Source organism: Diadema antillarum, unplaced genomic scaffold (genome assembly GCF_040938485.1).
Source record: "Diadema antillarum isolate AM-2024a unplaced genomic scaffold, OU_Dant_1.0 seq00000235_RagTag, whole genome shotgun sequence".
NCBI lineage: Eukaryota > Metazoa > Echinodermata > Echinoidea > Diadematoida > Diadematidae > Diadema > Diadema antillarum.
The window spans coordinates 860,867-873,975 of NW_027271284.1; the positions used below are offsets into that span (position 1 = coordinate 860,867).

Genomic DNA, 13,109 nt, shown 5'->3' on the forward strand with positions numbered 1-13,109 from the left:
CTACCCAGCCCAGTGATGCGCTCCTCCATTCACTGCTGCACCTGCCACTCTCAATCCTCCCCATTTGTGGCTGGAATTTGTCTTTGGCCGACAAACATTCGGTTGGGTCGTAGCTTTTGCGGCCAGATCATGCTCGGCCATCAAGCTGTGGTTTTGCCAAAATGATGATAATAATCTGCCGATGACCTTTGCAATGAGATTGTACAGTTCATACATGTATAGGAGAATATCACTTGCTCTGGATATTCAGACTTTGTTTACATGTACTTGCAAAGTGCACTCCTTTTCCCCCTAGGCTGTGTTGCTTCCATATTGCTACACTACCATTATGGGTGTCAAATTGTTCGCACCACAGTCAGAGAGGGTTACCTTGCATCAAAATATTGTCTCTTGCAGTATATCAAGTAAGATTTACCATGTGTCAAATTTGTTAACATATTATGATAATCAAGATGATGATATCAAAGAGCTTATGGAAATACAACTGTATGCCAATTTATGTAATTTGTTTTTAATGTAACAAATTATTTTTTATTTTTATTTTTTGTAGGTCACTAAAACTTTCTTAGAACTGTCTACTGTACATAAATGTAACAACACATAATGCATGACTTTTGTCTTATTTTGTTTTTCTTTTTGGAAATAAACATTGATTTTCTTCATCAAGAATCAAATGGTGTTCTGTAGCATTCATACTCTTGCTACATTATCCAAATATTCAAGTTGTTTGCAAAATTTTTACTGTGAAATCACAAAACTGTTGCTAAGCTGCAGAAATACACGAAATCCAGCCCCTGTGGAAAAATCAATTGTGTTGAATATTCCATGGTATCACACCTTTTACATTAAGTAGTTTCACAAAAAGTGCATCCAAAATGTGATAGATTATATGCAAATTTATGTAAGCATTGCTTGCTATTCTTGTCACAAAATGCAACCATCACACCTGAAAAAATAAAATGGGAGTTAAGATGTAATCAATCATTTGGATACATTGTATAAATTGTTACACGTTCCTGGAAGGCTCGAAATTCATCTTCCATCACTTGGAATTTACTTCCAATACATCGAAAGGGTAGACCAAGAAACTATATGAGGCTAACATTATTTGCCAGGATGATGACTTGTTTTTGAGATCAAGAGTGTAGAGTAATTTTGATCATAGTCCACAACTTTTATTCCAGATGAACCCTCCCCGTAAGCCCCCATTCAACATTGGGGGAAGGTAAGGTGATGATCGGTCATGCCCTTGCAATTGTATTTTCCAACAAACTGCATGCGATTCACTCTCGCGCGGAAGATTGATGGATATTGCTGTGGCACGATTTGTCGATTACCGATAATCAATTATGAAAAATAATGCAGCAACCATGATGGGGTAAGCACTCAGACTGTGGACTTTCAGTGAACCTTTATGACTAATATTTGGCATTTTTGTAGTTACCCAACTGAATTGTGTTATTACAGCATTATTTCACACTTTTCTGATATGCATGTTTACATTGTACATAATGTATATTTTAGAGCAATGATCAACAGTTGTGCTGGCATTTGAGAACTATGTTTCGGCTTTAATGTTTTCTTCTAAACTTTGTTGTTTTATAAAAGAGTGTCACATCATCAGTCACAAGTCCTAAAATGAGATTATTTTAGTTACTGTACTTGCTGCTACATGGTATGTACAACACGTGTACTGTATTAAAAGAGTGGAGAGGCTCTTTATATATGTGAATTCCTTCAGTGTTTTGAATAAAAAATAGCCTTTTTTTGCATCATTAATTATAATTATCTTACATTTTTGTATCAGCCCTCTAGGAAAGATAGAAAGGTTCCAGAGCGGGAAATTGGATCACAAATTTATGTGGTACTGTAGTTGTGCCACAAGTCTTAGGGGCAGATTTTAGTGCATGTGCTGATGGAGGGATTTCACAGTTTATATACTCTGTGTCAGTGGGGAATATATCGCGATAATTGATGACGGTACATTCCCAGTCCCAGGGAGTGGGGATTGGGGATTGGATGGAGGTGGAAACAAGTCCTTAAAATACCCCAACGTCCTCAGTGTTGAGTGATGGGAGTTAAAGCCGAATTCATAAGACTTCTCTTTTTTTTCCCCCATTGCTGTTCTGGTTTATGGCATATACTAACATCTGCTCTTTGATATACTTTGCTGTATGTTGTGTCTTTACAGTACTGTAAAGCAGTGTTAAGGTATGTAAATCCCTCAAAAGAAAAATTAGCTGAGTTACTACACCAGTCACTCAATATACAACTGTATGTATGTACCAGTGTATTGTGGCGCTGGGCTGTAAAACCAGAAATTTTCACTTGCATGAAACTGTCACGAGGAGCGATGATTCGCGAAAGTAAAATGCATACAAAGAGTTTTTTGTCTTCACCATGCATGAAATGCCAGTGACAATTAGCAAATGTTTCACAACGCAAAAAGACTGTTGGCTACAATTCACACAAGTTTCATGCCGTGAATGTGTCTGGTTTTACAGTATCTTCCTCCAGCTGAGATTTTTTTTTTTTTTTTGCAGCAATTTAAATAAAAGATAACGAATTATTCAAGACACTTTAGACTGCAGGGCTTATTTCAAAACTAACTATCTGGTGCCTCTAACATATGTAAAATGTCTTCTCTGTGTTTTCTTGTTTTGTTTTCAGCAAGCTCCTACATTAATGAAAATTGTACATGTTTTTATACACCATAACATATAATGCCTTGCAAGTCCTTGTCTGTGATGTGTTCTATACAGTACCCTCTCACCCCATAATTCTTCATCCCAAATTTTGTGTTCCCCCAACACCTCAGGCGAGACGGGCAAGTACTACTGCGGCCGGCGTGTGCTCTCTTGCACCTGTTGTGATGGGCGATGCGGGCCCAACAGCGGGTGCAACTGCCCCTCCTGCCGGAAGCTGGACGAGGAAGAGAAGCAGTCGGACAATCGGGAGGGGCTCCACTCCAGCAGCTACATGGAGTCCTGGACGTGGGGGGCACAGCCAGGTCAGAGGTCATATGTCATGTGCTGTAACCTTTGTAGATGTTCCAGAATTCACACTTGTTTACTGTAAAACCTGATCATTTCATGGAAATTCGGTCAATTAAAGAATGCTTTAGCTGTACACGTACTTCTCCCCACCCCTCCCCATTCCTTCCCCATCTCAAGCATTATAAGGTTAATGTGCCTGGCATATTGCAGCTACATAGGTATGAGATTCTAAGATTTGTTCATAATCATACAAATGCTTTGACTGTGATCTACAAACTAATATTTACTTACAATTAGTAGCCTCAGAAAGTTCAGAAGTTCTGGCCAGTATATCCAAAGTAAAAAAGGAAAAGGGTACACCTATGTGAGTATTCTTAAAAGTTACATAAGAATACATCTAAAAGTCTCACTTTCTTGAGCCAAGTGATACTGAGGAGCATAGTGAGAACTGCCATCATAAACCTGACATTCAGGGGTGCTGTGTACATGTAGCTGTTATTTTCGCGAGGGTTTAATTTTTGTGAATTTCTGCTTGATCGCAAATTCAAAACATGCGAAAATGCCTCGATGCACTCGGGTGATAGTGCATTTGCGTTTGCGTCAGCATCAATATGCAAAAACAGCATCTCGCAAAAACGTCCATGACCTCTTCATTCACGAAAATATCTGTACACAAAAATAACAGCGTATACAGTATCATGTGACACAAACACAACATCCTCCAGAATGCTGCCTTTAGCACCTCTGCCACAAAAATTACCATTTGGATGATCTTCTTTTCATATCCATAGACTTTTTGTGAGTAAAAATGTGACTATTGCCGTTATTAAACAGCACCCCAATTCTGATGATGTTTCCATTTGCAAAAAGGTGTGGTTGATACACCATCAGAATCAGTAATTGACCAGTGTGTATATTTCCTTTTTTCCCTTCTTTTGTACATCAGATGTCAGTGAGCTACAGAGTTGCCTGACCTCACTGATCACAGAACAGCGCGATCTCCTGGCCCAAGCCGCCCTGTCCACCCTCTCGTCGGTCCGGCTGCGCCAGCGACTGGTCATTCTGGAGAGATACTTTGTGGCCCTGGCCAGACAGAGCCCCGAGCAGAAGGCAGCCATCATCGGCAAGGCCCCCGAGAAGGGAGCGGTCAAGAAAGTCGAGCAGACCAAGAGGTTAGTCTGGGGATGAAGTGGATGTGGAGAATCATGTAATATTGTTATCACACATTGTCAAGATACAATGTATACTCTATTCGTCTCCCTTCGGTGGCCGCTGTAGACAGGTTTGACTGTACATGGATTACTGCAAATTGATTCTGTAGGGAAAGATGTCTTATCAATATTTTGCCAGTCATGTGAAACCTGTCGTCTCACATTATCAAGATGTACTATAGACGTATTGGTAGAATAATGCAATATGGCGAAGGCATTCCAGTTGCCATAGTGACATTTCTAGTTCTTTCTGTTCTCATTGATCTTTATTAAGCATACAGGCTTCTCTGAATCAAAAGATTTTTGCACTCAGATCAGTAAGCAATAAAAATGAAAACAAAACAAAACAAACTTCAGCAGAGAAAAGCAATGAGGAAAAAAGAAAAGACCCCAGAGAATCAGGAGAAGTCTGGTGACTAACCATTATGGTACCCTCATCTGCTTACTGTAACCAGTATCGTCAGAAATCTGACTTTGTAGTGGGACAATAGATGGAGTCGATTTTGATTCATTACAATTCCTTTTATCGCAATCAATCTTTCTGTCTCATCTGTCTTTTCGACAACTAGCGTGAAGAAGCTGAAGGAGCGGGCCACTGCGTCCCTGGCCCGGGTCGGTGCCCGCACTGCCCTCTCTTTCGCCTTTGCATTTCTGCGGCGGGCCTGGCGGTCCGGCGAAGACTCGGACCTGTGCTCGGAGTTGCTGCGGGATGCGCTTGAGGCCCTGCAGTCCCTGCCTGAGGCCACGCTGTTCGACGAGTCCTCCATGTCCAGCGTCTGGGTGGAGGTCGTGGAGAAGGCCACCACTTTCCTCAAGTCCGTTGTCGTAGGGTAAGTCTTAGCATCAGGTGCCCGAGGTCTATTATAGAAAGACCTCTGTTGTATTGACACCAAAATTTCATACAGAAGATCTTCAGTATCAGAGTGTGGTTATTTGATGAGCTGATTGACAATTTGTTAAAGACTCAATAGCGTTAAGATTCATAGGTGGTCCAGTTCATTTGCTGCCAACAGGGGTACATTTGGAAACCACGAATAGCACCGGTCAACGAATATGTGCATCAAAGCATACACTCGTCAGTAATGGTCCTCTCCAGTCGAGATTCTTTGGCTGTGTGTGTACTTACATAGAGATCAGTGATAAAGCTGTACGCAATTCGTTACGGAGATTCTCGAATATATCCAAGCTAGGCCAACCTTCCCCCTCCACAGCACCCCCACACTCTGGGTCGATTTCATTACCAGGTAATACTGACGGCATTTGTCATATGTATTCCTCCACTTTTCATATTTTCATTTTCATTTTTTGTATTGATCATTATGCCATCTGTGCAGGGATCTGAATGCATGTGCCAGTGCCAAAGGTGTAGACACCATTCCTGTTGCCGACCAACACAGCGCCCTCGCCCTGCTCCTGGAGCTGGCGGTGCAGCGGGGCACCCTAGGTCACCTGCTGGACGCCACACTCCTCCTCCTCCAGCTGTGGGACAAGGGCAGGCAGGAGCCGGACAACCGCAACAGCCCCCAGGGCACCACGGCACCTATGGTTCCCCTCCTGAGGCGGTTCGAGAACGTGCCCAGTCCCAAGGGCCGGTTCCTCATCGAAGGCGTTGGCGGAATGCCAGAGGTACGAATTTGAGTGAACATGTAATCTGTTCATGTGAAACCAGTCACAAGATGCTAATCTATGCATCAGGTTCACATACAATCTGTAAACTTGGCTTTGACATTTGTTGAGGTGATATGTGTATGCCCCGTGTGCGGAGTTACAACTTGTAGTGTACTTATATGTTTGTTTCTTTTGTTGATTGTCAATGTTCATTTCTGTTATCTGTAAAGCACTTAGAAACTTGTTGTTATAGGCTCCCTATGAATTCTTCATATTATTAGTATCAACGTTGCAAAGATTAATGGGGAGACGATGGTGATTTTTTTTTAGGTTTCTTTGAGGTGAATCATAGTACCATCTGTAGAACAATGTGTCTTGGGTATGATTCAGGAAATAGTGTGCAAAATTTCCATTTTCTTTATCATACTGCCACTTCAGGCATGCAAAGTTTTAAGTGCTTCCTATTTGACTGAACAAGGCATAATGAAAACGAAAAAAAAAAAGAAATGGGACAGAAATTTATTATTCTTAGGCAGTCAGGCTTCTTCATATTTTTGAACGAAAAGATGCAGGGTCCATAAGGAAGATATGCTGCAGAAATTCACTTATTCATGACATTATGGCATCCTGAAACTTTTTGATATTTTTCAACCAACAGGTGCCCAGCAGTGCCACACCCAGTCCCACAGAGTGTTTTCTGCGTTACCTCGAGATACCGGAAGACGAGGATGCTTCAGTGGATTTCCAGCAGGCAGCGGTCATCATCATGTCCCACCTTGACCGCCTTGCTGCCCCCTACATGCCCCCTCCCCTCACTCAGAAGGTGAGATGAGCATATGTTTGTCTTCTTTAAAAAAGAAAAGTTATTATTCTTCATGGTGTATTTGTCATCTTTCAGAATGCTGTACACACTGTTAAATCATATTCCATCCACAGTGTAGAATGAAACCCAACTCTTTGAGGTGCATGACTATCTTGAAAGAAAAAAAATGCAACTTTACAATATCAATGTTATTTAATTAAGTGCAGTATGAATATATCAGTGATTGATCTGCATGTATATTATATATATTGAAATATGTGCAAATGTGTTTGCTGATGTCGTTTATGTCTCAGAATCATCCATAAAGGGGCTACCAAAAAGAAAACAAGGAAACTTTCAATAAAAACCCATTCCAACAAAAGATGAAAATAATGAAGTCATTGAAGTAATGAATGATGTTTGGAGAGAATACAAATATTTAGAATCATATTTTGGTCTAGAAGTGGATGGCAACTCGTGATAAGCCTCTTCACTGCTTTGTGATTTTCCTCCTTTTTGCTACATTTAGGGACCCCTGATTCCCCAGGGCCAAGAGGTGTGGGGGTGGGGCCTCTTGCCCTTCAAGATGTCCTCTACCAACCCGACTTGTGCCACACCCTGCGTGCTGGAGACCCTGAGCGAATATGGCGTGGTCCAGATGTGCTGCTCTGAGTGGTGTCTGTTAGTCCTGACCCGCACCAGCAAAGTCTACATGCAGTACTTCAACAACGAGCCCCAGGTAAGTGCAGTGGCTGTGGTGTCATTTTTAACCCCTAACCTCCCAAAATGCTTTGAATGTGCACCGGTTTCATATAGAGAAAGCCCAGGTTGTGATGATTAAGCATTAAATGCCATAACTAGTCAGCAACGTGGGTAGTAGCCCTGGGTCCAAGTCTTCCTGATGTCCATACAACTCTATTTGTAAATGTCATATGACATCTTATATGCATGTCCATATCTACTATAGATTACCATCTTTTATCTTGTTTTTTTTTTGTTGTTGTCTAGACCCAACCTGTGAATATGACACAAAGTTCTTCTCCTTCCCCTTCCCAAATCTGTTCATCTATTTATATTTGCAATCTTGTTTTGTCAGCTAGCTGCATTAGAATATGATTACAAGACGTAGCAAAGAAATGTGAATTGTATGTAACATGGTTATTTTCATCATTTTTTTCCCCTTCCTTTAATTTTTTCATCAAATATTGTCTCCTCATTGTAGGGCAGAAAGGGGTGATATTGTAGTATTTTAATTGCCCACAAGATATAGTAAGAAAGAAAGAAAAGCGAGGAAGATGTTCTTGTGCAAAACAAATTAGTAGTGTAATTTGATACCTCAACAAAAAAAAAAGTGAATGCAGCTGTGATGTTTTCTGAAAAATGGTATCCCATTAAATGTGCTATTAAAGTTTTGTAACAGTCAGAATGAAACACATTTGCTTTTCTGTTCTTGTGCAGGGCTTTCACTTGGTGGAGGGATTAGCGAACAGAGATGTTGTGCAGATAGCCACACACCCCGAGGCCAAGCACTACCTGGCCCTGACAGCCGACGGGGAAGTCTATGCATGGGGCAATGGAGAAGGAGGCAGACTCGGGCTTGGCAATACCAGGTACACTTTTAAGTGTGGTGATCTAGGATATTGTAGGTCCTTCCAGAAGACCTAGAACACACCTGGCATGACCACATTCATTCAGTGTTAGGTATCTTGTCATTTATTGTGTCCCGTTTGGATGTAATCAGTATTATTGCATGACAATTTTCTCTGAAGTTGGTAGTCATTGTTGTTTCTGAGTACTTTTCATACTGTCAGCACTATGACAGTTTCAAGATTGCTTTTTGTGTAGATACGAAAATACTTCTTTTATACATTTTTAGGAGTTTTCTGGGAGCTCTTCCCATGTCTTTGAATAGTCATTTATTGAGGTCTGTTTGTTGCCATATTCTTTTGCGGTATGTGTGACAGTGTGAGTTGAAAACTAAAAGGCTATGATTGGGCAGTTGCAAACATATGAAGAACCTAACCTGTTCTCCCTGAGCTGTCCGTTTAACAGGGCTTCATTCCTTGAATTTCCATTTCATCACCGTTCAAATTGTTCTGAATCTGGTACAGTAACTAAATGATGAAGGTCAACATTTTTTTAATCATAATCACCTCAGTGCCCAAGAGGATCCAACCCTGATCCAAGCAGGCCTACCCTCCAAGACCTCAGGCCAGCACGTAGTTCAGATAGCCTGTGGGAGTACCTACAGTGCTGCCATCACCTCCAACGGAGAAGTCTATACGTGGGGCCGTGGAAACTATGGCAGACTAGGTCATGGTAAGGCATTGACTTGTGCTATTGTAGAATTCACTGTGAATTTCACTGATGGTAAAAGTTTCTTTTTTTTTATGGGCATGGTCCCGCTGAAGATGAGCTTGCATTTTATAGTCATAAAAACCAAACTTTTCATCTGAACTAGGCTAAAACGAACTTTGAACTGTGATTTTTAGAACTCCATTTTGATATTAGCCACCTGAGATTTGTTTGTGTGTGTGTGTGTGTCAGATCTGATATGAAGCAGTCTTTTGTTACACAATGGCTACAGTCTATTACTCCAACACCGCAGTTATGTAACAGATGTAACTCCTACCAGTAACAGATCATAATTCTGCATATGTTGTTTGTTTTTTACTTTCCTGTATAGTGCCTCTTCCATGTTGAGTCTGTTTTTCTGTTACGACAGAGTTTCTTTTTTCCCTTTCATAGAAACTCAGCTCTGCAAATATTGACTCAAAACATATATCAATCTATTGACTCTTTCCCCCCCCCCCCCCCCATCAATCAAAGGTAACAGCGATGATCAACTGACACCAAAGCTAGTAGCCGGCCTAAAGGAACAGAAGATAGTGGACATTGCCCTGGGAAGCAATGATGGTCAAACACTGGCCATCACGGACACAGGTCAGCAGAAGCTACCATTACTTCCTCTGTCATGTAGTGGACACGACCAAGTTACTACTAGTAACTTCTCTTTTAACTCTTCTATATTTCCTTGGTTCACAGTCCTTTTCAGGACTACACTCACTCCAGAAAGAATATTCTTACTCAATTTCTCACCTCTCATCCGACCTTTCTTTCTATCTTTCTCCTGTCATTCCAACAGTCCTTCTAAGGACTATACATGGTGAACCGCAAACCAAGTGTATCCTACTAGTAACTTTCATTTATTTCATTCAAGCATAGTCGGTCAGCACCAGGAATGTTTTAAGGTATAGGATGATTTTACATAGGACAAGCAAAAAAGAAAATCACATGCTTTTATTTTCACGTTAATATTGTGTTGCAGAAATGTGCAAAAACTTTCACACATACATCACTCAAAATCTTTTCTGCCTAAGCATGAAGAGGCTTGTCTTGTACTTTTTGCACAATATCATCATGCTACAAAAAAAAACATAAATCTGTTTTTTGTTAAAGGAAAACCCTGTCAACCCTACTATTGGTACTTCATTGTAAATATGCTAAAAACAGAGATCAGCTAAACTCATTAATGTAAGATCGGAAGAGATGAATTCACCTCATTACAAGTGGTACCTTGTTCTAAGCGAATGTGCTGTAGCACCTATACCAGTAGCCTGTGATGCTGTCTATCCCAATAACCAAAAATTTCTTTTTTTCTTCTTCTTTTGCACAGGTGCCCTGTACGCTTGGGGCAACGGCGACTACGGCAAGCTAGGTCGCGGCAACAGTGATGGTTGCAAGGTGCCCAAGGTGGTGGAGAAGCTACAGGGGCATCATGTGATCAAAACCTGCTGTGGCAATCACTTCTCTTTGGCTCTCACCAAGAACGGTGCCATCTATACATGGTAGGATTTTTAAGTGTTTGATCGATTTTTACCGCACCCACTTAGTTTTTATAAATATCCTCCCTGGTTTGTTTTTTTATACCCCCGCCAAACGAAGTTTGAAGGGGGTATATAGGAATCAGCGGACGGTCGGGCGGTCGGGCGGTCGGGCGGTCGGGCGGTCGGGCGGTCGGGCGGTCGGGCGGTCGGGCGGTCGGGCGGTCGGGCGGTCGGTCCGTTGCAAATCTTACTTCCTCAGTTTTCAACCGATTCCCATAAAACTTGGCACAGATGTGTGCCTTGGGTTGTAGATGTGCAAGACGTATTTTTTGACAGTACCCAAAAGTATGTTGCCATGGTAACGGCATATTATGGGCAAAAATGGGTACAAATCTTGCGTCGCGAACTCCTCCCACAGTTTTTGATCAATTTTTATGAAATTAGGTACAGATGTTCATCTGAATATGTTTATGTGCAAGACACATATTTCCGCTGTGGCAAAAAGTGCGTTGCCATGGTAACGGCATGTTATTGGTAAAATATAGGGCAAAATGCTTCATGGCAAAACTGCTTCATCAGTGTTCTTCCAATTCTCATGGAATTCACATTGAACGTTTGTCTTAGGATATAGGTCAGCATGAAACATTTCTTGACAGTGACAAAAAGTATGTTGCCATGGTAACAGCTCACATATTATGAGCCAAAATGATGGAAAACTTTGTGTTGCAAACTACTTCCTCAGTTTTTGCCCAATTTCCATGAAACTTGGTACAGATGTGTGCCTTTGGTTGTAGATGTGCAAGACGCATTTTTCGACAGTACCCGAAAGTACGTTGCCATGGTAACGGCATATTAATGGCAGAAGATCAAGGAAAGATCTTGCAGATTTAACTACTTCCTCAGTTTTTTTGACCAAAGCTTATGAAATGTTGTTTTGACCAAAGCTTATGAAATGTTGTTTGGTGGGGGTATAACCAGTCGCTGTAGCGACATTTCTAGTTGTTTTTTTGTAATAAGGTACAGTAATTATGTCTTATGCATGATTCTATTGGCTTTTGTTTGATATAGGCACTGTGAGCAGAGTAGGAAGGGTGGGCGAAATGCTTATTGCATGTATGTATGTATGTGTATTTGTGTGTATGAATGCAGGTTAAAAAACAAGAAATAAGTTCTTTTTTTTGCATGTATGTTTTTTTGTGATCAAGTTGTATCATGATTCGAATACTAACTGGTATCATTTATTTTTATGTGCTTGTATTTCTGTGTGAATGTGATTGTTGTCATTGAACAAAATCTGAATTAAGAATTCAACAAAAGTTATATAAAACATGTATGTATACATTTATTTATGTATGTATGTATGTATGTAAGTATAATGAAAGATGCATTGGAATTCTCTGTACTGTTACTTTCATCTTCACAGGAACTCAGTTGAAAAGCATGTGGATGACACCAGATATTCAGCAACAAAAGCTCTTACATGACCAAATTTGAACTGTAGCAGTATATATCACAGAGAAGGAAGAATGATATGTGTTAGGCCTTTATGCACGGTTCTAGCAGATGTACGTAGCCTGACTGATGCAGGCTCTTGGAAGTATAAAAGATAAGCACACTTTGTGTAAATACAACGTTAGAAGTAGTGTTGGACACATTTGCAAAAAACAGAATGAAGCAAGACACTATGTTGAAATTTTACTGTTTCTGGAAAAAAGAAAATGCATTGATTAATCTTCCATACCTAGACTGCATATGATATGAAGAGCAAACAGTGAACTCGAAATTGTACTTCTCTGCACCGAATCTTTGTGATCTTTCTTCTTCAGGGGCAAGGGAGAAGGACACAGACTCGGTCATGGCTCCGAGGAGCACCAGAGGTTCCCCAAGATGATCGAGGCCCTGCGCGGCAAGAAGGTCACCGACACGGTCGCCGCCGGCTGCCATACCATCGCCATCACCGAGTCCGGCGAGTTCTTCTGCTGGGGCCGCAACGACCAGGGCCAGCTGGGTCTGGGGGAGGCTGCGGTGAAGACCAGCAAGGGAGAACCCACCCTTGTGGAGTGTATGGAGGGGAAGAAGCTGTGCGGACTGGCTTGTGGTGTGTCACAGGTAAGGGAGGATCATGTCCGCAGCTTGAGGGTTTACCCTATAAAGGCTTGGGGGAGAAATCCAAGCTCCCCCCCCCCCCCCCATAGATATTCTTCATTCATGTGAAACAAGAATGCTTCAATATTGTCTACCATACACGACATGAATGAATCCCCTCTCTGTGTAAGGGCAGAGACATTTTAGTTGAATGTTTTGTTATTGAACAGCATGCACAACTTAATTCGCTGAATGCGTTCACAGATGCCCATCACCTTTTTGTTTCCCACTCCCTTCTAATCCTCCTCCCCTGTTGCTTTCCTCTCTCTCTCTCTGCCTCCTCCTAGACCTTCGCCTGGACATCAAGCGCCCACTGGTCAGTTGGTCTCCATGTCCCGTTCAGTGTGGACGTGACCCGGACCACGTTTGAGAAGCTGGACCTGCTGCTGCAGAGGGTGTGCGAGGGGATCGAGGGGTCGGGCGACTGGCCCCCTCCCCAGGAGAAGGAGTGCATGGTTGTGGCTGCCCTCAACCTACTCAGGCTCCAGGTATGGTTGGAAGAACTTGTGTCAGGGTGGTG

At 41.8% G+C, this 13,109-nt stretch overlaps 1 protein-coding gene across 1 annotated transcript in view; it reads left to right on the forward strand.

Moving 5' to 3' along the window:
• Nucleotides 1–13,109, forward strand: part of LOC139729385 (E3 ubiquitin-protein ligase HERC2-like) — a 103,811-nt gene that overhangs the window by 29,951 nt on the left and 60,751 nt on the right. Inside the window, exons 4-15 of the mRNA XM_071640312.1 lie at nucleotides 2,819–3,010; nucleotides 3,943–4,168; nucleotides 4,777–5,037; nucleotides 5,542–5,833; nucleotides 6,474–6,638; nucleotides 7,147–7,356; nucleotides 8,076–8,227; nucleotides 8,776–8,936; nucleotides 9,447–9,560; nucleotides 10,294–10,465; nucleotides 12,271–12,553; nucleotides 12,877–13,077. Of these exons, the coding sequence (XP_071496413.1) occupies nucleotides 2,819–3,010; nucleotides 3,943–4,168; nucleotides 4,777–5,037; nucleotides 5,542–5,833; nucleotides 6,474–6,638; nucleotides 7,147–7,356; nucleotides 8,076–8,227; nucleotides 8,776–8,936; nucleotides 9,447–9,560; nucleotides 10,294–10,465; nucleotides 12,271–12,553; nucleotides 12,877–13,077 (2,429 nt within the window). The remainder of the gene's footprint in view (nucleotides 1–2,818; nucleotides 3,011–3,942; nucleotides 4,169–4,776; nucleotides 5,038–5,541; nucleotides 5,834–6,473; nucleotides 6,639–7,146; nucleotides 7,357–8,075; nucleotides 8,228–8,775; nucleotides 8,937–9,446; nucleotides 9,561–10,293; nucleotides 10,466–12,270; nucleotides 12,554–12,876; nucleotides 13,078–13,109) is intronic.